Raw genomic sequence first — 24,974 nt, 5'->3', positions numbered from 1 at the left:
GCACTAATTAAAAGCCATACTAAATAACAAATTCAAACTAATCGAGCCCAGACGAAGTCAATTAAACTACCAAAGCAAAAGATCGAACTAATGTTTAAAACGGAATTTAAACTAAAACTAGAACAACTTTAAGAACAGAACCAATATTGAATCAAAACAGAACAAATTCTAATCTACCAATCCAACTAAAACCAGAAATCAAACGAACTAGAATTAAACAGTCAAATCGGAATATGAAATTAAACAGAATTGACAAAAATTGAAAGTAAACTAGAAATTAACAAGTATCAGAACAGAAGCAAAAGAGAAGAACTAAACAAAGAAAAGAAAAGAAAATCAGACTTCACTGACACGGCTCAAAATTCTACTACCTCTCGATTTAAAATTCGCTTGATTCTGGTGATATTTGCATGCCACTGATGGTGAATTCGTCACGAGGGAGGTGAGGTGACTATGTGGAATCAATTTGGTGGAATTTGGAGAAACCCGGGTTTTGCCGGAAAACTTCGATTTAATATTCGAACATATCTGGTGAGATTCGAAGGACGAGGTTTGGGGGGTTTGAAAGAGGAGGCCAAGTCGGTTCCAGGGTGTTAATTTGGTTGGATTTGGAGAGGGTGGTGTTCTGGACGGAAAACTTCAATCGAAGATTCGAAGCTTTCGGAGTGGATTCGAAGGAAGCCATTTGCATATTCAGAAAGAGGGTGAAAAGGGAAGTTTGAGGTGTTATTTTGGTGGTCATTGGCGTAATTGGAGTCGTCGCCGCCGGCGAGTTCCGACGAAGGGATATGGGGGCGGCTGGTTTTTAGGGTTTATGTTAGAGATGGACAGGGGGAGGGGGGGTCTGAGAGGGGTGGTTATCTTCGGACACTTATATAGTAACGAGGGGTGAGTTCCTGGCCGTTAGATCTGATAACCTTGACAGCCAGGATCTATCGTGCACTAAACAGGGTCGTTTTGGGGCACTGAAATGGACCGGGTAGGGGATTGGGCCTGGGTCAGTCTCTGGGGTGTGTTTGGTTTTGTTTTTTTTTCTTTTGGGCTGGGTGAATTTAATTGAAATGGGCCAATTGTGAGCAGCCCTCTTTTATTTATTCCTTTTTTTTCTTTTTAATTCTTTTACTCATTTTCATTTTGTATTTTTGTTTTATTTTTCCCTGATTTTATAAGGATGCACAATTTAAAATAAAAATCCTAATAGATGTCAAAGCTAAATTAATTAAATTCTAAAATTATTTAAAACCTATTTTATGGCGAATTCACAATTAAAACGATTAAAATGCAAAGTGGACTATTTTGTGATTTTTATATTTTGTTCCAAAACAAATTAACCCCTACTTAATCCTAAAATATGAACTTATATCCTAAATACATATTTTGTATTTTCATATGAATTAACATGCACAAATAAAATGTAAATAACTATCAGAATGTGACACCAAAATTCACAAAAATTGTAAAAATAAAGAAATTATTTTGTTTGATTTTTTTGGGAATAATTAGCTTAGGGCAAAAATCACGTGCTCATAGGAGATCTACATCTCCTACCATATAATGCTCAAAATAGTGCCATCTGAGTACTAGCATGAAAGCTGTTGTTATAAGCAAACTCTATGAGGGGTAAATATTCATCCCAGCTGTGAGCACGTGATTGTCCGGAAACACGGAGAGTTTTCATGCAAAGACCAGCTACCTTTAAATTCAAGAACACAAGCACGCAACATATCCTCAAGCGTCTGAATGGTCCGCTCTGCCTGTCCATCAGTTTGTAGATAAAAGGCTATACTAAGATTTACTTGAGTACCCAAACCTTGCTGAAATTTCTTCCAAAAGTTTGTCGTGAATTGAGCCCCTCGATCTGAAATGATTGAGACTGGAGTGCCATACAACTTGACTATTTCTTTAATATACAGTTGAGCATACTGCTCCGCTGCAAGCGACGACTCAGCCCTATTTTGCACAATTTCCCTACCTTCACTAGACTTGGCAAGACAAACTTTCAAACTATCCACTGGTGAACCTCCATGGCCAAGTACCTTTGACATATCTCCAAGTGAGCTAAACTATCCATAGATTTTCGGCTAAGAGCATCCGCCACAACATTGGCCTTTTCCGGGAGATAGAGAATCTCAATATCATAGTCCATGAGTAACCTGAGCCATCCTCTCTGTCTCAGATTCAACTCCTCTTATTTAAAAAAAATATATTTAAGGCTCTTGTGGTTCATAAATACATTAACATGGACCCCATACACATAATGTCGCCAAATCTTTATACAAAAACTACCGCCGCAAGTTCTAAGTCATGTGTCGAATAGTTCTTTTCATGATTCTTGGGTTGCCTTGAAGCATAAGCGATCACATGGTCATGTTGCAAAAATAGTGGACCATCTATGTCCTAATTCTCTGACATATGACCTCCTAGGATTTGAGTTCTTCAATAATTTCCTTGATATGGTTACAATCTTTTGTGAATATATGCAACTTGCTCTTCCAAATTCTCAACAAAAGACATTGCTGGATGAGTTTTCTTATAGGACCTTTTATTTCAAAGAAATCATATCTTCTAGACTTCGGACATACTTTCACATCATCAACATGCACGACATTGCATCAAATGTAATGTAACATTGTGCTCAGACCTTTCCTGGTCATCCTCTTTCCCCCTTACGTGACTTATAGAATTTAAGAAACCACTCTACTTCCCTTGTGAATATTCTTGCGATATCTCTTTATTGTTCAACACTTCCCAAAACACATATCATCACCCATTATATGTATACAATTTCGGAAGAGTCACTGGCCCGAAAAGGGCATTCTCTGAAACTTGAGATCCTCCTCAATTCTTCAACAACGACTTTTGATTTTACTCTTAAGTGTAAGACTTAGTCCACCTGATTCTATCCTCGATGAGTAACTCACCTCATTCCCCGTATTGTAGCAACCAATAGAGTTTCCTGATATTGCGGTTTAAGAGTTACCATGTTAAACATGTCTGGTCTGTAACAAGTGTTCATCCTCTTTCAATCTATTTTGAACCTTTCATTTGCCCTTTGATAGATTGTGTTGTCTTTCCCTTTTTGATCGCCCTTTGGCCGGGACAATTTGCTGGTACCATCTTTTCTTTCTAATTAGAACATTCATCCCTATTCTATTTTGCTCATAGTGCATAATTGATAGCCTTATTGTGCCCCGCACTTGTCTACCTCCGGTGAACTTGTAATATAATTGTGGATGGTTTAGTGAGTTTATCATACCACAATTTCACCTCCAGTAGCCTCACTTTCAATTGTATGTAGATATGAACTGTCTCTAGCTTCTTTAGTCACCATTCAGTGTCACCCAAGTCGGTAGCATTACGGTTAGTCCTTTATACCTTCTATTAACACTTGTGCTCCAGGCGAGTCCACCACTCTGATATGAACTATTTTACGATAACCATGGACATCTCAATTTATAGATTTTCTTCACATTTCTTCTCGCCTCATAATTCCTAGCCAGTGAATAGCCATGCACTCTTCCACATGTTACGTGGTCTTTTCCCTTAGTTATTTCATCCCTACTCACCTCTTAACTCTTGTTAGGATATCCGTGGGAAAGTGTGCTCATCCGCGTATCACTTAACACTTCTTTGCTTGTAAGATTCTTTAGAGGCTCTCCATCAAGCCCAAATACCGTCTTGGGTTATTATAGCATCACATTTATTTCTCCCACTAGTTCCACCTTTCTTAACACCATGGTACTTTGGTTAAATCACAGATCTATGATTAACCCATTCTAAAATCCCGCAACCTTCCACATTTTACCTATAGTACTTCGTTAGGTTCCATTGTTCCTGACCCTCTAACAAGTATAAGATCCCGTTACAAACATACTCCTAGTTTCTAGGATCGTTGACCTTATCATTCACATTGCCCTGTATGAAGAATTTACCTTCCTTAACCTTCCACCTTCTTGGGGGTACTAGCGGTCTAGCATTAGCATATCCTTTCAGATAATCACATCATCCATTATCACTTTTCTAGACTATGCATGTCTTCAACAAAATATTCAAACATCATATCTACATGATCTTACTCTTGTTTCATTGTATTTAAGTGGTCTTACTATGGCCTTTCCTCCCCCACTTACGGCGAATGTCCCGGATTTTGACACAAGTCTTGAATTTAGCAACTTTAGGGACATATATCTCATATCTCTATCCCTCATATATATGTTCGACTATTAGGGAAATTTAAGTCACCATGTTATTAACCTCATAAGTTTTCTACTCTTATTCGGTCACACGGGCTTGGGATTCCAATTCCCCATATCAATATCCTTTAGGAGTGTAACATTACTTTGTACACTTCTGGAGTTTTATGAAGTTCGTAGTATAAGGGTCTTCTCATTGTGGGTTTAATTGACTCTCATTTCATTACTTCTTGTCTCCTAGGAGACACTTGCACTCTCATCATTAATCTCCTAGTCATGTCTCCCATATATCACGTGCTTATATAACCAATTTTCTTTCACACCTTAGGATCATTTACATATTTCTCACACTACCCACATGTGCTATTCAAGCTTACATATCACTTATCAATTCAATGTTTCTTTGGAGGTCACAATCATTTTAAACACTTTCTCGAATAAAGTATGCTTCTGGTACTATGTACGTACCTCATATATTCGTACAATTTGTTCAACATGATACATGTTCCATCTCCTTAATATTCAGGCCTTTGCCCATTGATCATTCCATATGACAACATTACTTGAAATAGACGAAAGAGCGTTTAAACTTACCTTGAATCTCAACGCACGAGTTAGAAAACAATCTCATAGTCAAGCTTTATTGCACGATCTGGAGTGTTGAAGAAGGGTAACATTCTTAAATGTCCATGTAGCCTCCAACTTATAGATGTGGTCGACAACACACCGATAAGAAGGACTGTACAAGACATGGCTCCGAGACATCCTAGGACACTTTAAAACCTTAGGCTCTGATACCAAGTTTGTCACGCCCTAAAATCCGAGGAGCGCGACCGGCGCTCAACCGAGTAAACCCAACTAAGCAAGCCTGCTAGATTTCATTCTACCCAAAGTCATCCTTGAATAAGGAGGAGATATACTCCATTATTTCAAACTCTGAAAATAATTAATTAACAACTTCATTCACAATATTGAAGATATTACAAGTTTTATACCTTATTTCCAAACATCAAAATTTCCAATTTAAATCCAACACCCAACACTACCCACAACCTGTCTGCGGAGCCTCTAAATATAACTGAAGAATAATACGGAAATGCCGACAACAAGACTCTGGCTATACCTTACACAAATACCAAAATAAGACTCCGGGAAGAAAAACGGCATGAGCCACGCAGGGCCCCGAAAGGAAAGGGGCTCACCAATATAGCTGATGGAAAGTGGAGGAGGTGCTATTGCCGGTGGACTGGAGTACCTGCTTTAGAACCACCTACAATCATAACACGAATGTAGCGCCCCCGGTAAAAGGGACGTCAGTACATTTGAATTGTACTGGTATGTATGTACAAACTTTACCCCAAGTAAAATCAAACAATACACAAGTAACAAACAATAATTGAATCAACAACCAAATGCACAAGAAAGGAACAACCAAAGCCAAAGAAGTTTCACAATCTCTCCTTTTCCCTTTTCAACATTATTTCATCACATCAACGATTTCACAACTTTCACATATTTTCATTTCAATAGTGATTTTGATCACTTTTCCACCCTTATTACCTCGGCCACCCTTATCACCACAACCCACACCTTATAACTTCATGTTACGGCACGCAACCCGATCCCACCGGACAATTACATTTCACACAACAACAGTAGTTCACAGTTCAATCACATGGCTTCAGGCCATCCAGAATATCATTTCACAACAACAACAATTCACAAGAATTTTCATAAACATCAATACCAATTCCATCATATACAATAACCCGTATACAATTCAAGTCACAACGATAATTGCCCACAACAAGTCACCGATGATATTACCACCGTTATTTCAATTGCATCAATTACGATTTCTTTTCTATCATTTGTTACACAGTTCTTACCACATAACCATATTCACACACACACACTTGGTTTTTTGCCATTTATTTATGCCACTATACACATTTCCACGTTTGGACACATTAAGATTCTTTCATCCGTTAACACATACTTCCATGTCGACATCCTCAAGCATTTACAAACTTTGCACATAATAAGATAGACACATCAAATCACTTCTCACAATCACATATAACTTGGTGGTATGGAAATCAACTAAGTCAATCAATTCACATATTTTCATAAAAGGTACGCATACCGTATGCTCGTCATAACAAGGGGATTCTACAAGAGTTAAAGTTAGTCATACATACCTCAAAGAGCTTTCCTTAATTTACTACAACGTTCCGGAAATTCCAGCCATGCCCATCTACTTCGAGACATAACAAAATTGAACACAAATTAGGAAGATAATCATAATTCTAGCTCATTTGAGCATTTTATCAAATACTAGTTGAGCATCTTGATTTCAAATCTCTTTTACAAGATTTCCTTCATTCCCTAACCCAATCTTTACTTATTTATGTTCAATAATCTTCCCATAAACCTAAGTTGTACATGCATGTATACATAATACTAATACACCCAAGAATCATACCTCAATAACCCATCTTATACTCCAAACTCGAAATTAAAGTCTAGGGTATAGAACCTTACCTCTTAGATGAAGAACTTATGATTGAGTTCTTTGATTCTTGAGGATTGATGCAAGATTTGGATGATTTAAATGTTGGGTTCCTCCTTCTCTCTCTAAAATACTCTCAGCTCTCTCTAAAATCAGTAGAGAATGACCCCAAATAAATCCCTAAAGACTATAAATTAAAATGGGGTCGGGTTATAAAAATTAGAAAATTAACCCTCTGATGTCAAGTATGCGATCGCAGAATCCACCGCAGAACGGGTATGCGGGCCGCAGATTCGTTGCAGAACTCGTTGACTAGAACTGGGCTATTCTACTTCATTGTTCGACCATTCTGCGATCGCAGAATGGTTTTGCGGTCCACAGAGTTAAATCTGCGATCGCAAATTTCACCGCATAATCGTATTTTTCCAGCCTTTGGTAATTTGATCATAACTTTGTGTAGGAATGTCCAAATGACGAACGGTTTGAAGCTTTGGAAAATAGACTCGAAGAGATTTCATATAGGTTGTTTATAATATAAAACCTTATATATACTTAGATAGGATCGTTCAAAGTGGTGGCTTGTGCGAACTCATTTGAAATTATAGCCTATTATGAACTTTTCCAATTTTCCTTAGACTTAGGCCTTTCCTTGGACCCCAAATTACTTACCATAAGACTTGTACATATATTTACCAAATCCAATTGATGCCAACCATGTTAATAACACATAAAATAGTTTAATAAGCCTACATGACACCACGAAATCCTAGGTTGCTTAGCGAAATTTTTCGGGGCCTTACACTTCATTTCTCTTCATATTTTTATCCTGGCTTGTCTCTATTAAATTGTTGAAACCATTCAATACTTGTACTTGATGCTCAGGTACAAGTACTTTTTGCCCTTTAGTTGCTGACTTGCTTTTAACTTGTTGCTATTGTTCGTCAGTTGCTCCTATCTTGTCACTTTCTTTTTGCTGCTCATTTACTCTTACTTCCACTACCTGTTGGTGTTGGCTTTGGATTGATGATCCTGTGTTAATTGGCTTCCATTCAGTCCTTTGTTTTTTAGATGCTCTTTGCTGTCGTTGCCCTGTCTTCTTGTCCATTACTGCTTTGTTCTGTTGCTGCTGTTGACAGTTATGTCCTATCTGCAAACATTTTGTACAATAGCTTAGCTTCCAGTCATACCACACTTTTTGCACCATAACTCTCCCCTTAAGATCCTTCACTTTAATACTCTTTGGTAGCTCCTTTAAATCTACCTCCACCAAAATTCTTGCATACGAAATTCATTCAGTGTTTGAAGTGAAAGCATCGGCATATATGGGCTGGCATAGACCATTCCCAATTTTGCTCAGTGCACTTGCACTCCAGTAGCTCAAAGGTAGATTTGGCAACTTCACCCATATTGGTATAGTCTTCAAGTCTTCTTCATCAAAATCAAAATCAGCAGTCCACTGCTTAACTACTACAGGTTTGTTGTTAAGCATGTGAGGCCCAGAGTACATCACCATATTCCTTTCCTCTAGACTTAAAAAATTCACCACAAAATACCCTTCATTATGGTAATATACCTTAGGTTTAACAGAAAAACTCCCCTGCCCAGCTATAAACCTTTCCATAGCCCCAATCGTTAGTGATCCACCAATAACATACACAATAACCATATATTTCCATTTGGATACTTCACTATCAATATCCTCTTGAATCAATTCAACAATTATTTCATCCTCAACCATTGTAGGTGGTATATAACTCAGATCCATACCTCTTTTGCCCAATTTGTTCTCGTCAAATAGCATCGACCAAGTTCTTCCTATTTTTTGTTATGTGTCTAGCTGCAATTTCCTTTGAGCTCCTACGTTCTGAATTCATGTTCCATTGGTGCTTCCATCTTGTATCTGTACTACTTCCTATCTTGGACCATTCCTTTTGAATTTAAATCCCGTTGAATGCTGACCGGAGTTGTCCATTTCACCTCTTGTACTTTGCTGCCTCCATTTTGACTTGGTAAAGCTGGCCATATTGCCAGATCTGTTGTTACATGTGCTTTTCCTTTGTTAATTGATGATTCCTCAACCGATTTCCTCTCTTCAGTAGTATTATCATCTTTTGTCCCAGTTTTGAGCAATGGAATAGTACCATTATCTCCAGTCACTATAGCTTTTGGTGTAACAATTCTCACAATTCTTGAGTTTTTCCTTCCATGGATCCATTGTCTTCCTCAGCTATCTGTTTCGAAGATTTGAATGGTCGTCCTCGTGCTCTCCCCATTCCGATGAGTGCACTTTATCAAAGCATGCTAAAATGCACCGAGAGAGAAAGGGAAGAGAGCTTAAAGAAATATATCATTTCAAAAATAACAATTACACGGAGGATGACATAAATCTCTGCCTCGATTACATAGTGTAGATTGACTAAGGCCAACCTATTGTACAACTGCAAAAAATAATTTGGACAGAGAATGGAGGCAATCTCCTTACCTATAGGCATGTACATAACACCAAAAATTGATATTACATACAAGTTTGTCATATTTGCCCGAACCAAAATACTCTCAAGTAATAGCACCATTAATTGTAAATTGGTTCCTTCTTGTTGTGAACCTGAAATTCGGAAGGCCATCTTGTTCTAACTACAAAGAAGCTCTAACTTGTCTTGGAAGAGAAACAACTTCATTTGAAGATAATATGATCCTTTTTATTTTCACCCAGTTTAGCAAGTTGATCAGCTACATAGTTGCATTCTCTAAAAATATGCACAAAATTAAAATTACTAGACTGGTTATGTCCCAAATCTGCTCTATAATATGATTGATTTGTCATGGTGGCTTTATCCTTCTATTGATAATAGAAATAATTAACAGAGAATCTGTCTTCACAATAACAGTTTGAAATCCTAAGCTATTGCACATTTTGATACCATGTAAAACTGCCTTAGCTTCAGCCTTGTTATTGCTACAATGTCCATAAAATACAGCAAAGGCTTTCACCAAATCACCCAACTAGTCTCTAATAATATCTCCACATCCAGCTGATCCAGAATTACCTTTACTGTACCCATCTGCATTGAGTTTAACCCGGTTTCTTCCACCAAACTACTTGAGAATGAATACTATGTTGAATCTTCTCTATAGTCCGACACTTTTCTAGTCATACATGTGGAAGAGTAAGAATGGGGAATTGACACTTAAGCATTAAAGATAAGCAGTTAGAGACTTGTTGAAAAATATGCCATCTTGACATGTGAATCTTTTCAAATCTTGCTGAGTATCCATTCTTCCAAATCTCCCAACAGATAACTGAAGGTAAACACTGCAGTACCATAGAGTGAACTAAATTTCTTTTCTTCGCTTGCCACCAATTCATAAGAGTTTGCCTTATCTGATCCTTATCACAAGCATTGCAAAAATAGGACCATATTTGTGTTGCTATTTGACTACTACTGAAAAGGTGTGAAACGATTTCCTCATCATGATTATTACAACAACAACATTTTGAGGGAATCATAATACCAAATTTCTTAACAGCATCATCAATAGGGATCCTATCATGTAGAAGTCTCATCATAAAGAATGAGATCTTGAATGGCATTTTTTATGCCAGATCTTCTTGCATATTAGAGGCTCCTTATTTTTCTTTCTAACAATATCCCACGCTGACTTACAAGTAAAGATTCCAGAATTTTTCAGCATCCAGTAAGGGCAATCATTCCTCAATTCATTGATATCTACTTTTTGAACTATGTTAACCACATTGAGAGGCAATACCTCCAGTAATTTCTCTCGTCTCCAAGAACCCGCCTGAATAAATTCCTTCACCAAAGTATTCTTGGGTGTTCTAACATCATGAGCTAGATTAACTAAAGCTCCTAGACCAGTCCAATTGTCTCACCAAAAGAAATTTGACATTTTCCTATCTTCCAAAAAATAGCAGGTTCAACATCTTTTTTAATGTCCATTAGCCTTTTCCAAGTATGAGATTGACCATAGACCCATTTCTTTGCAACAGAGTGAAATCTTTTGCAATATTTAGCTTCCAAGAATTTCTTCAACAAGGTGTTTTGAGTCCTAAAATTCCACCAAAGTTTGACAGAGAATGCATTGCAAGTGTCTTGTAAAGACCTGAAATTAGCTCCCCCTTCTTGCACTAGAAAGCATAAATAACTCCAAGCTATCCAGTGCCTATTGTTTCTAGTATCCTCCTTTCCTCAGTAGAAGTTAGCAATAATTTTATCAATCTGGTTCAACACTATTTTAGGAGGGTGAGTCACAAATAGTAGATGCAAAGGAAGTGCATGCAACGCAGATTTAATTAGGACTACCTTCCCACCATAGAATAATAATTTTTCTTGCCACCCTTGCACCCGATTAGCAACTTTGGCCACCATGTTGTTGAAGTAAGCCACATTTTTTCTGCCTATATAAATAGGACACCCAGATACATCATCGAAAATTGACAATAAGAAAAACCAGTAATCCTGAAAATGTCTCTAATTCTAGTATCACCCTCTTTCAATGAAGTATAAAACCCAGATTTTTCTTTGTTTATCATCTGACCTAAAACCTTCTCATAGATTTCCAATTTAGACATCATTAATATTAATGAAGTAGGATCAGAAGAAGAAAAGAGGATAGTATCATCGGCATAACACAAATGAGATATGTTAGGTCCCTTTTTATCTATTGAGTATGGAATGAACCCTGAGTCAATTAGGTTGTCCATAAGCCTAGATAAAAGTTATGCACCAATGACAAAAAGGGATGGAGAGAGAGGATCTCTATGCTTTATTCCTCTACTGGACTTACTAAAACTATGTCTAACTCCATTTATATTAATAGAGTACCAAACATTAGTCATAAGTCTCCATAGAGTATCAATCCAGATTTCTGAAAAAACCAATATGTCTAAGCACTTGACAAAGATATTCCCAAAAAACTCTATTATATGCTTTTGCCATATCGAATTTCAATACTACATTCCCACTTGCAGATGGTTTAACAATATTGTGAACCATATCTTGAGTCAACATGATATTTTTAGTAATTGATCTACCCTTGATGAACCTTGTTTGATTAGGAGACACCAACTTCTGCATCAAGGAACTTAGTCTTTGGTTTACCAACTTGACAGGATCTTGCATGAGAAGTTATTAAGATTGATTGGTCTTACCTCTATGAAAGATTGTGGATAGTCCACCTTAGGAATTAGGACCAAACAAGTATGAGTAAATACCTTAGGACTTTGATTACCTGCAACAAAATCAAGAACCATTAGTAGTAAATCCTCTTTTATTATCTCCCAGTATGAGTGATAGAACTTCCTAGAGACTCCATCAGGGCCTGGTGCACTTTGAGAGCTCATTGAAAATACCACATCTTTTAATTCCTCCATGGTTGGTACTGCTATAAGTTTTTTATTATCTGCATCATCATGATTTTAGGAATACACACCAGAACTGAGAAGTCACTGTCAAAGTTCTCCCTTGTGAACTGATTCTAAAAGAAAGAGATTGATTCATGAGCAATTTCCTCATCACCCTCAATCCACGTTCCATCTTCCTTTCTCATATTTTTCAAAGTTAACCTCTTATTTCTTCCTTTAACAATACAGTGAAAAAACATAGAATTAATTTCTCCTTCCACAAATTATTTAACCCCTGATTTTTGTTTCCAAAAGGACTCTTTTTTCTTGTAAGCTCTCACCAATAAAGTATTAGCCTAATTTAAGCCAACTCTATTCACCTCAGAATTATCGATAATGATGTTGGTCTCCATCTCTTTTACTTTGTGTTCTAGCTCTTCAATCTTGTCAAAAATATTGCCCACTGTATTTCTAGACCATTCAGACAACTTCTTGTAAGTATTTTTCAACTTCATGTGGAACTTCCACATTGGTGATCCCTACACCTTCATATTCCAATATTTCTCTACCACCATGCTAAAATCTGCTTCTTCGGTCTAGAAATCCAAGAACCTAAGTACTTAATAGGTTCTCTGTGTGTGGTTTTGGCAATGACAAATAGGAGAGAATGATATGACCCAGTCCTGATCAAGTGATTGACACTAGTTGAATCAAACATGTTCAACCGATCTTGATTGATCAAGACCCTATCCAATGTTTTCTATATCTTTTTATTTGAACACCATCCATTGCACTATATGAAGATAGATCTAGAGTAACCTGGATTAATGAGTTCATAATCCATAATACACTGTATAAGCGGTAAGCTTTTGGACCATCCGTGAGGCTTACCTCCTTTCTTTTCACCAAAATCCATAATACAATTAAAATTCCCTACAATGAGCCAAAGTAGTCTGTACCTATCTGCAATGTCCCTCAGGCTATCCCACAAAATTTCCCTAAGTACAACATCACGCTTAGTATAAACAAATGAAATCACAATTGTATCTCCATTCCACTTGATTTCAAATGTAATTTGTTACTCACTCTCTTCAATGACCCTGCATTCTAGTGGCTCATCCCAAAAAATCCATATTTGACTATTACTGTTAGCACAAGCATTTGCATATCCTAAAATTCTTTTATATTTGTCCAATTTAGCAGCTTTACAAAAAGATTCACATAGAGCTACAAAAGGAAGTTCTTGTAATCTAATCAGTTGCTTAAGTCTCTCAAGAGCACCATTAGAATTGATGCTCCTAATATTCCAATACAGGGACTTAATCATTAAATTATTTGAAAATGTATAGTTCCTGTGAGGTTTTCACAGGTTGATGTGTAGAGTGTCTACCACCCCTTCCTCTTGTTGTTTGTCTGCCACCTCTAGTGTTACCTCTGCCCCTGCCTCTATCCCTAGTAGAAAGATGAGCATTGTTAACGATGGTGTCCAACTCTGATGTCATAACAATATCCACTAATGATTGAGTACAAAATGTATCAACTAGAATGTCTTCATGATCATCACTATTATCTCGAGGAGGATCCATCAGAGTATCAGCTTGATCATCACTGTATATCTCTTCACTGTCATCAATAGCATACTCCTCACTTGCTTCTGAGCTCTCTTCATCAGCATAGTCCATGTCTTCTGAGCTACTCTCTTATTCTTCTGAAGAATCAAATTGTTGTCCATGTTTTAAATTATATACATAATTACTATTTTGCTCCTCTTCCAATTTTGTGCCACTAATAAGCTTCAAATAATTATTTTGGATTTCTCTGCAGTTAATTTCATAGGCTGCTTAACATTTTGTGAGTTGAACACATTTGGCTTCTCCTTTTGGTTTGATGTTTTCCCCACTTCCATTTGTTTTACATTATCATTTTTATCACTGTTTGTGCTCTTATCTTATTTCATGGGATCTGGTTGGTCTTTATCTTCTTCCAGTTCTAACACCCCACTTATCTCATGTTTGGTAACTGGTTTCTTCTTTCTATTCCTCTTCTTTTTCTTGGTACAACCCACAATCTCCTGAGTGGTTGCTCTTACTTTTTCTCCACATTTTTCTTTTCCTTTTCCAGGCACTTCCTCGAGTCGAGTGAGCTGCTGAGTAATGCTAGGTTCTTTAATGGTAATATCGTTAATTTGCTTACTGTTATGGTTGGTTGGTACTTTTTGAACATTACTGCCTCTGTTAACTTCCGTGTTGTATTGTTGGCCTGATGGAATTTTCTGCCTCTTTATTACATCATGTGAGGAATTATTTCGATTCACTCATGTGCCTCGCTGATAGTTTGATGTTACATTCTTTATCTTTGATCCTCTTTTACTCTTGGCAGTTTGAAATTCATCTTCATCTTTGTTCACATTCTCCTCCTTTTTGGTTTGTTCTTACTTTTGTAATTTGATCTTCTCATCCCTGATCTTGTTTCTACATTGACTTTCGAGGTGTCCTTGCATCTTGCAATATAAGCAGTAGCTTGGAACCTTTTCATATTCATTGTCAAGCCATTTTCCATCATCTTATCGGTCAAACCTTTTGTAACCAAGCCATATTTGATCCAATTTTGGTTTCAACAAATCAATTTCAACTTTTACTTTGGCGACATTTCCTCTAGACTTAGAATATGTCGCCTGATCATGAGCAACTACAACTCCCCCCTCTGTTACTAATTTTGAAATAACTTGCTAGTTGAACGAGTGCCATGGTAGCTAGTGAATTAAAATCCAGACGGGAACAATGGGCGTCTCCTCCTCCTGTTTAAAATCTGGAGTCCATTTTAGAATTTTCATTGGGGCCTCTCCAATATCAATGTATTCCTTGAAAAGGACGTGATTGTAATCAACTTTGTCGGAAAATCGATATACACATGTTTAGGATCAAAGTAAGCAATCTTAACTGAACCAGTCAAATGGAATTGCCGGATGAAAACTTTTCTGATTTCCTCCGTTGTAGGTTTCCCTCTATAAAACTTACCTATAATAGTAAGTTTGCATTCCTTTGCTAGATTTACAAAGTAATCCTCGACAAAAAAGAAAACCACATATTTACCTAAATAAGTGTCGTGTCGTATTTTGATTGGTGGATTTTCGTTGTTCAGTAATGGCAATTTCGTCTTAACAGTAACAACAATGATGGTTTCGATACACTTTGTTCACCTCTTTTGTTACCCGCAGGGTCTTGTGCTCTGTTTCTCACAGGTGGGCCTCTCCCAAGCTGCCTGTTACTCTGTGAAAAATTTTGGGCTAGTGGGTTCTCATTCGGTTGTGTATTGGTAGTTTGAGGGGCTAGCTGGTGTTGACCGATATTGTTCTCCAAGGTTTTGTCAGTCCGTAACGGAGGTCGATCAAAGTTTGAAGAAATTTTTGATTGGGCTTGTAAGTTGTTTAAGGTGGAAGATGTGGGGTGATTTTTGTTCTCATTGGTTGTATTGGTCCTGTTTCTGGTGGTCTCTGTTGCTTTGGTTGAGATGGTGGTTGTTTGGTTTGTCACGGTGGTAGTAGCCGCTTCGGGAAGGTTTGTAGGTGGGGATTGGTGTTATTAGGATTGAGTATGTGAGTTGTCGAAATATTTGGATTGGGTCAGGTGGGTGGGGTAGGTCAGTAGATTATTATTGTTAAACAAACACTAGAAAATGACATACTCATAAAAAATTCAAAAAATATTTTCCTGAAGAATGACTTTCCTGGTAGCAAAATAAACTAATTCCTCATATTTATTCATCAAAGTCATCTTACCTTCCCAATGTATTTATATGCCGCTTAAATGACAAGATTTTATTGAGCAATTTGAATTTAGTGCATATTAAATCATTGTTATAAAATAACATACAAGTCCTTCTTTGTTCATCATCTCTCTTTTTTTTTTCCTTCCATGTGTGCTTCATCTAGCTACCTAAACCGAAATATCACTAATAATACATTCTTGATTAAAGCTCCAAGAGTTGAGGCATAGAAGTGATGATAAATGGGCGAATTGGATTAAATTTGAGTAAGTTATAAAGCTAAAAAGGCAAATAAGCAAACTAGATTGAATTTGAGCATGTTATAAATGATAACAAAAATGAATCATAATGCATATGTGAGAAAAAAAATTATTCTATTTTAATTTTAAATAATTGTGTAAGGAATCGTGTATCACCCAAATAAGATACTCCTATAACAACTATTTTGGTCAATAGAAAAACTTGAAAAATAAATTACATCAAAAGAAGCACGTCGCAGTATTTGAAAATTTACCTTTATCAAAACTCTTTCCAATAACAAGAGAAGGTAATTGAGATTCTTTAGGGACGAAGACGTAACATTTTAAAATTCACCTAGTTGTAGCAACAATCTATTATCACCCGAACCATGAGGATATCATTGTACGTAGTCCTACGTGCACTTCTGCAAGAGGATGTTTTTAGGGTTCGATCTTGTGATCTTCTGATCACATGATAGTAACTTTATCAATTATACCAAAACTCTTATAAAAAAATAATTTATCAAACTAGGCTTTATCAAGCAATTTAGCAATTTATCAGATATTAAAAGAAATTATATCTTCTTTTTATCAAACTAAATTTTTCAATAATTAATAAATAATTTTAATTATGATATTATTAACATATCTTATTAATACTCCATTCGTTTGAATTATCGTGAACTTATTTTCTTTCTGTGCAAAAAAGAACGATCCTTTTTATATTCGGAAACAGCAACAACGGTGATCCAGTAAAATTAAGCAATTTAAATTTATGCTATAGACACATAAATTATATGTCTAATTAAACTCCATATTTATTTTGTATTCAGTCAAACCCAATGGAAGAGTATTTAAGATCATTTCTAATTCCCAATTTAAACACCTACCGAAAAACACCATGTTCACCCTCCAAATCCACACCGTCGACTTTCCACAACCTCTTCCGACCACCGTCGCCACCACTTCCTCCGCCGCACACAGCCCAAACCCTAACACTAACCTCAGCAGCCTAAGCCTATCAGAACTTAGAGGGATCGCCCATCTGTTCCGCCACCTTCCCTCTGCCACCACTATCGCTAACCCAATTGCCCGCACCACCACCGTTTTCATTGTTGCTGTCCCAAATTACCTCTCCCCTGATGATTTCCTCCTTTTTTGTGGGACCCATATTGCTGACTTCTCTCATGTCCTCTTCCTCAAGTATGTTTGATAATTTCTTCTATTTAGAAATAATTTAATTTTAACTTACAATGTTTAATAGCTATACAAATATATATGGTTTGTGTTGATTGTTTATTATTGGTTCATTTCAGGAATGATGGAATAGAACATAGTTACAGTGTGTTGATCAATCTTGTTAATCAATTGGCTGCTGATGGGTTTTACTGTAGCTTCAATGGCAAAAGGTTTAGGCCTACTGAGGTATCTACTGCTGCTCTTGTTGTTATTATTAGTATAAGTTGTCATTACTATAGTTTTTACCATTTATTGCTGGCACTACTGCTGCTACTATACTACTATTATGTTTATCATTATGACTATTTTTTGGGGGGTTTTGTGCAATTTCTCAGGCTGAGATTTGCCATGTTTACTTTATTCAATCAGTGGAATATGCAGAGTCAGCACATATTGCTAGTACGCCTCCTGCTGGTTATACTGAATTGCCAACGTGTCCAGTGTGCCTTGGTGAGTCACTTGGGTTTTCTAAATTTTTGTATAATTGAAAATGTACAACAACTATGTCTCAATACCAAACTTCAAAATCCATTGTATTTGCATTTGAGCTTGTTTCGTTTAACTATCTTACAACTTGTCTTTTCGGACAAATTAAGGATTCTGTAGATCTAGAGAGTAAATCTCTTGCATATCCCTATAATATTGTCATGCAATCTCTAACCAAACTTTAAGGACTTCTATCAAACACGAGACCTAATATAAGTGTGCCAATAATGGACTAACCTTAGTTCCAACTAGTTGGTATTGCTGTGGATATCCTTGTGTTCTGTTTATCGTTATGTCCACATGGATTCCAAGACATTGTAAATCTTTTAAAATATCTTTTCTCGGTGAGATTTTAGGTTTAACACCTTAACTCATCATAATGCCGCACCTATGGGCTGCAGGGTTGGTGCATTTGGATGGCCCACAAAACATTTGCCCCTTAAGCTTTTAGGACCACATATTTCAAAAGTCTTTTTTTCCCCTAAAACTTTGTGACAACTCAAACTATATCATCTATTGAAACAGAGTGAGTATGACGCTACATCTATTTTAACCTCCGCATTCATATCTATGGTCTTTCTAATTATAAGTTGGAAACTTTTTTGTATCTTTTTTCTATGTTATATGGATAACTAATGCAATTCATGTTGAAAATTTCAGAAAGGTTGGACCAAGATACAAGCGGAATACAGAGTACACTATGTGATCATTCATTTCAGTGCTCTTGTGTCTCAAAGTGGACCTATTTGGCATGCCAAGTTAGTATGCTCGTCTAATTGCTCCCCATTACTTTCATTTACAGTGATGAGATCCAAGTGGTTAGATCAAATATTAAGAAAAATCCTATATATGTGTTGTCTTCCATAGTAGATTTCGTACTGCTTAGTTTCATCTACGCACTTCAGTTGATGAGTTAGTGCTTATGTGCACCTTCAGTTATAATGTCTACAGATTATCCTTAACCAACGAAAAACTCTCTTACATGCTTGAATTTATACTTCTAATTCTTTCTTTTTTCTCCATTTGTCCGTCTTGCAAAATTTGTCTGTATCAATGTGTTCACTCACAATGTTTTCATGTGTATTGTAGGTCTGCCGACTTTGTCAGCAGCAAGATGAGAGACCTACCTGTTCAGAGTGTGGAACGTTGAAGAATCTTTGCGTTTGTCTGATTTGTGGTTTTGTAGGGTGTGGAAGGTACTGAACGCATTTCCCCCCCTTTTAAACTCCCTACTTGTAAACTCCATAAGTTGCTATTGACTTGATGTAGTTTAATATCTCTAACCTGTCGTTCTATTACCTGTTTTTGTCCCAGGTATGAGAAAAGGCATGCTATAAAACATTGGAGTGATGTAGCGCATCACTATTCACTTGAATTGGAAACCCAACAAATCTGGGACTATGTAGGCGACAAGTATGTCCACCGCTTGAATCAATCGAAAGGTGATGGAAAGTTGGTTACTGTGAATTCGCGTTGTACAGCAGTTGATGGAGAATGTACAACTTGTGGCTATGATGAGGATTCAAGTTTTAGTGGTGCTCTTTTCACCAGCAAAGTTGATTCGGTAATTTTTTTTTTCTCTTATATCATTCTCGGTTAGCAATGATTTTTCTTCAGAATCAATTGAAATTCAAAGTTCCTCCATGTCCTCTCTCGTTTGGTGTTACTTTGTTAATATCTGCTTATCTCGAAACCAATTAATTTTATTCTACCTAAATGTAGATTGTTGACGAGTACAACAATCTTCTTGCTAGTCAGCTGGAGGCTCAAAGACAAGTAAGCAAAATTTGAACCTACTTTCATTTTGTTGATCAGCACTTGCATTATTTTAATCTAAGAAGAAGTGATACCTTGACCTGCCATAACATTTATTCAGTTTAGCAGTTTTCGAGATGAATGCATCGTAACAGGAACTCAAGCTAGTTAGAGAGCAAAAAGTCCTTTTCAGTTAATTAACAGTGTCCGGAGAAATAAGAAAGTTAATTAACAGTTTGACTTATGTTTCTCTCAGCATTATGAATCTCTACTAGCGGAGGCAAAAAGTGGAAAGGAGAGTTCAATATCCAGGGCGGTGGAGAAGGCAGTTTTCTCTAAGATGAATGACATGCAAGCTAAGATAGAAATGTATACAGAGGAGACGAAGTCTGTTGCAGAGGTATGGACCGATCAAGAAAAAGTTTATTTTTATAAATTTCTTGGATCTTTTTGTACCTTATTTCACCTTTAGATAAACTAAATAACTGATGGAATAGTTACTCTATGTTTTTAGAGGAATCAAGTGCTTCTGAAAAACCAACAGTTTTTGCAGACCAAGTGTAAAGAAACTGAAGAAAGGTACATTTATATGTTTGGCTTATGTTATCATCTCAGTCATCAATAAAAATTGCTGGAGCACTGATTTAGTTTGATATTAGTCAATTTGGTGTACCAATGTGTTGGCCGAATTAACTTGTATGCGTCTTTTGTTTCACTTCCATGTCATTACGCACGAAACGTGATGCATAGTGACTTGGCTAGAGAGATATGTGTGGTGTCTTAAACTCTTAATGCTTATTCTTGACGTGGCTTAGTTTTCTCGTTGGATCTTACTTTGCTCCGTGACTAAAGTGTACTCAACTTTCCATGTTTAGGGAAAAGTTATCGCTCAAGTCGAAGGACGAGAAAATACTGGATCTCAAGGAACAGGTACTTCCGATGTATTCCATTGGTGTCGCCTTCTTGTTCAACCTACTTTTGTTCTTAACCATTTATTGTAGCTATGTAAAATTTTCTTGACTTTTGTAGATACGGGACTTGAAAGTTTATGTTGAAGCTCAGAGAAAACTTTCAAACATGGGAATTTCAGATGGGAAGGGAGGGTCAGTTCTCTCTGTAGAATCCAACCAATCTTCCAGCAATTCTCGAAGGCGATCAAAGCTAGGTCGAAGAAGGAACTAGTAGCGATGGATCATCCTCCGCACCTGTATTATATGTGTTTGAGCAATGTAGATGGCAGAGTAATTCAGTTTTGGTGAAGAAAAAAAAGGTTGATACCTGTAAATTCATGAAGTTGGCCAGTGTAATGAATTCTTCCAGCCAAGTTCTGGAAAGAGGAGGTCCCAAAAAGTGAATTATATGTTTATTTCATTGCAAGTATGCTTTGGAAATTGGGAACTATAGGCACTGATTTGTGGGGAAAAATTAGAAATAGCTTGATTATAGGGGTGTTCAAACCGAACCGGAAAAACGCACTAAACCGATTAAAAAACCCGACTAGGTTTGGTATGACTTGATTTGGTATTGAATTAAAAAACCCGAACCAAACCGACATATAAGTATATAAATTTTATTTATATTTTTAAGAATTTATAGTGATTTTTCTTTAGAAAATGTAGAAATATTTGGGATCCTCTCATGTATTAACCTTGAAAGCGTAAATTGACGAAAAATTATTATTAGACAACTAAGAAAATAACTATCATGTGTTACTAAAAAATTAGAATATTTTAATAGATCATATGTTTGTCAATTTTTTCCATATTTACTAAACATATATTCACTTATCAAAGTTTTATAATTTTAACAAAGTAAGATTGAAATAATATTCATGTAACAAGAAAACCCGAAAAACCCGACAATATCAGACCAATCCAAACCGATATAGTTGGTTTGGTTTGATTTTGATAAAAACCGAACCAACCCGGTCCATGTACACCCCTATGATTTACAACGGCTAAATGAAAATTAGCCACAGTTTCAAAAGTAATTGAAATTTAAACGTTTTTTCATGTAAAAAAATAAAATCTGAATAAAAAAAACACTATTAAAAAGTCGGAAAAATTTCAACATAACATGTTAGAGTTTGATTTTTTTACATATGAGATTCCAGTATAATGTGTTGGAGTTCCAACATAATATGCTGGAAGTCCATACGCAGGTGCTCCATGATTAAGCATATTATATCGGAACTTTCTGTGTTGCAGTTAGGGTATTTTTGTTCAGATTTTGTCTCCGCATACAATAGTGGTTATTTTACGATGATTTTGCAAATGCTGATTATTTTTCGATTACCAGTCTGAAAACTGGCTAACACATGCTATTTTCACCTGATTTATACTATCTCTAGGATATACGGGCTCCCTGTTCATTGAAAAACAATTTCGTTAAACTCTTCTGCAAATTTTTTAAGCAAACATCAACAAATGAGAAATGATGTTATCTGTGGAAATTCAAGGGTAGACAACAATTGATTTTCCCACCTTAATTAAACTTTTTCATGATTTAATTTTTGAAATTTCCCAATCTCAATATTCTTTTATCTATAATACCCAATTCATTAACTCGTTGATTTCGATCTATCTGTTGGAAGTTTATTTTTCTCAACTGGGTTTTGCTTAACTTAATGGATATGGATGGCTTTGTTTGAACTTTGAAGTTTTACTAAAATGGGTAACTTCACTGGCCAATTCCTGGAATAGTAATTTTTTCGATTTTCCACAGTGTACCCACATTGGTAAAAATTGCATAGGACGCCCTATTTGGTCGTCCTCATTTAATATATACCTATTTTTTTTTTAAATTTTTAACTTGTACCCACTTGTTAAACAACTTCAACCCCTTTTTCCTCCTCCTTCTCCCAGTGATCTACATATCTCTCCGAGACTTAACATTAATGTAACAATATCTCTCCTTCTATGGCTTCACTCAATTACTCAGAAGTCATCTTACTATACATAAGGACCATTTATATTGAGAAATATATACGAAGGACTAAAAATAACCCCATCCTTAAAACTTAAGGACTATTTGGACGATCTTGTTTATTCAGCTACTTGCATCTAATGTAATGGCGAAGCAAATAACCCAAAGGGCAGGGTGACGCTACGATTCCAAATCATGGCTTCAGGCGACTGCTCCAAAGACGAGGGCTTCAGTAATGGTTTTAAAATAGAAACTTCAGCAGTACATACTCAAGGGTTTTAAAAACTTTAGCTCTAGAGCTGAAGTTCGCTAGTTACAAACAAAAACTTAAGCTCTAGAGCTGAAGTTCGACAGTTACAAAACAAAAACTTCAGCCTTGTATGCTGAAGTTATGCAAAAAGCGGGTACGCTTGCAATTTTATTTTTGCAAAGCAGACACAAGTTAAAACGTGACACAAAAAGCGGGTATAGATGCAAATGCTCCTTACTCATTTAGGTTCACCTAACTCCATTCCCGACTAAATTTGTATTCGCGCAAGAAATATGTAGTTTGCGAGAATTCCAAATTTATGTGAAACAAATACACGAAAAGAGACTTGTAGATAGAAATGGCGTGAGATAGCCACTTTTTAATATGGTATTTAGTTTTTGTCCAGTATTTTTAATGCTGAGCAAAAATAGCCACTACTCTATTAAAATTAATACGAAAAGACATTTTCACCCTTTCTTCATGTGTGCTGTGTAAATATTAAGGACATGGTGTCCTTAACATTTACATTGCATACATGAAGTTAAGGACGCCATGTCCTTAACATTTACACTGCACATATGAAGCTAAGGACATGATGTCCTAAAGTTTAACAAGGAAAGGTGCAAATACTGGACACTTTGTCCTTAATATTTACACAACATTCATGAAGTTAAGGATATCATGTCTTTAATATTTACACAACACTCATAAAGTTAAGGACACTATGTCCTTAAAATTTACACTGCACACATGAAGTTAAGGAAACCATGTCTTTAACATTTACACTGCACATATGAAGTTAAGGACATGAGGTCCTAAAGTTTAACAACAAAAGGTGCAAATACAAGTTAAGGACATGGTGTCATTAATATTTATACTGCACACATGAAGTTAAGGACGTTGTGTCCTTAACATTTATACTGCACATATGAAGTTAAGGACATGATGTCCTAAAGTTTAAGAATGGAATGTGCAAATAGAGGACACTTTGTCCTTAATATTTACACAACATTCATGAAGTTAAGGACAACATGTGCTTAATATTTACATAGCACCCATGTCTAGCACAGGGGTATTTTCGTTCGGCCAGGTAAAAATTTATTAAGCACTGGCTAAAGAGTAAATACATTTTAAACAGTGGCTAAAGAGTAAAGACATCTCTAATTAGTGGTTAGCTGTGCACTTCCCCCGACTTGTAGCATGCTTGGCCAAGTTTCTAAAATCAACAACTTATTTGAGAAATACTTTTTCAAAAAATGCTTTTAAAAAAATACTTTTAATAAGAAATAGTTTGTGTTTGACAAATTAATTTAGAAAGCACTTTTGAGTAGAGGTAAGCTATCGGAAACAACCATCAGGATAGAGGTAAGGTCTGCGTACAAACTACCCTCCCCAGACCCCACTTGTGGGACTATATTGGGTCGTTGTTATTGTTGTTGTAGTTGTTGTACTTTTGAGTAATTAGTATTTGGTCAAGCTTTTTAAAAAGTGTTTGTAAATGTATTTTTCTAGAAAGAACTTTTTGAAATAAAACAATAAAAGTAGAAGAACAATATTGCAGAGAAAGAGAGAGAGGAAATTCTTATTGAATTTTGGGATGAGTTACAACGGAATAGAACCTCTATTCATAGGGAGAGGGTGACTTAGCCCACCAAGTAATAAACCCTAAAATCTCTCTTAATATAGATATTCACCATAAATAAAATTCTATTTATAACATTCCCCCCTTGAATGTCTATTCAACAGATAATATGTCTCGTTAAAACCTTAATTAAAATAAAACCCAGTGGGAAAAAGAATTTCTAGTAAAGAAAAAAGAGTACACATATCTAACAATACGCCTTTTGATTGCCTTATTAAAAATCTTGTAAGGAAAACCCAGTGGGACAAAACCTTGTAAGGAAAAAAGAGTGCAACGCACATTAACTCCCCTTGATGAGAGCATCAATTCACATCCTTGAGCCTTCACATCTCAATCTTGTGCACCATCTTCAAAACATCATTGGTAGAGATTTGATAAACAAATCAGCCATTTTATCACTTGAATGAATATGTTTTACCTTGACATCTTCATTCCTGATAGATTTGTAATGTTTTCATAAAATGTCGTGGAATAGCCTTTTCAATATCTTCATAGAGATTTTCTCTATCATATTATCATGCTTATAGTTATAGCAAGATACATATGTACACAAATTGCACTTAGGATGTAGTACTTTATTATCATGAATTCTATATGCATTAAGCA

General features: G+C 36.1%; 1 protein-coding gene across 1 annotated transcript; it reads left to right on the top strand.

Annotated features, from left to right (window-relative positions):
- Positions 1 to 16,939: 16,939 nt before the first annotated feature.
- LOC104248791 (BRAP2 RING ZnF UBP domain-containing protein 1) lies at positions 16,940 to 20,922 on the top strand. Its single transcript, XM_009805118.2, has 11 exons — positions 16,940 to 17,274; positions 17,388 to 17,496; positions 17,646 to 17,760; positions 18,457 to 18,554; positions 18,886 to 18,992; positions 19,111 to 19,360; positions 19,519 to 19,572; positions 19,808 to 19,951; positions 20,066 to 20,130; positions 20,427 to 20,481; positions 20,581 to 20,922. The coding sequence occupies exons 1-11, from the start codon at positions 16,973 to 16,975 to the stop codon at positions 20,731 to 20,733; spliced, it is 1,452 nt and encodes a 483-aa protein (XP_009803420.1). The 5' UTR covers positions 16,940 to 16,972; the 3' UTR covers positions 20,734 to 20,922.
- Positions 20,923 to 24,974: the final 4,052 nt, after the last annotated feature.

Source organism: Nicotiana sylvestris, chromosome 11 (genome assembly GCF_000393655.2).
Source record: "Nicotiana sylvestris chromosome 11, ASM39365v2, whole genome shotgun sequence".
Taxonomy (NCBI): Eukaryota; Viridiplantae; Streptophyta; class Magnoliopsida; order Solanales; family Solanaceae; genus Nicotiana; species Nicotiana sylvestris.
The sequence above is the reverse complement of the archived record's forward strand: the minus strand, read 5'-3'. Positions and strand labels throughout refer to the sequence as shown.

Bases quoted from the DNA above. Each gene is read 5' to 3' on its own strand.
- LOC104248791 (XM_009805118.2), top strand. From the start codon at position 16,973: ATGTTCACCCTCCAAATCCACACCGTCGACTTTCCACAACCTCTTCCG. The intron at 17,761-18,456 runs GTGAGTCACTTG...TGAAAATTTCAG, and splicing joins AACGTGTCCAGTGTGCCTTG to AAAGGTTGGACCAAGATACA. The intron at 18,555-18,885 runs GTTAGTATGCTC...TGTGTATTGTAG, and splicing joins GGACCTATTTGGCATGCCAA to GTCTGCCGACTTTGTCAGCA.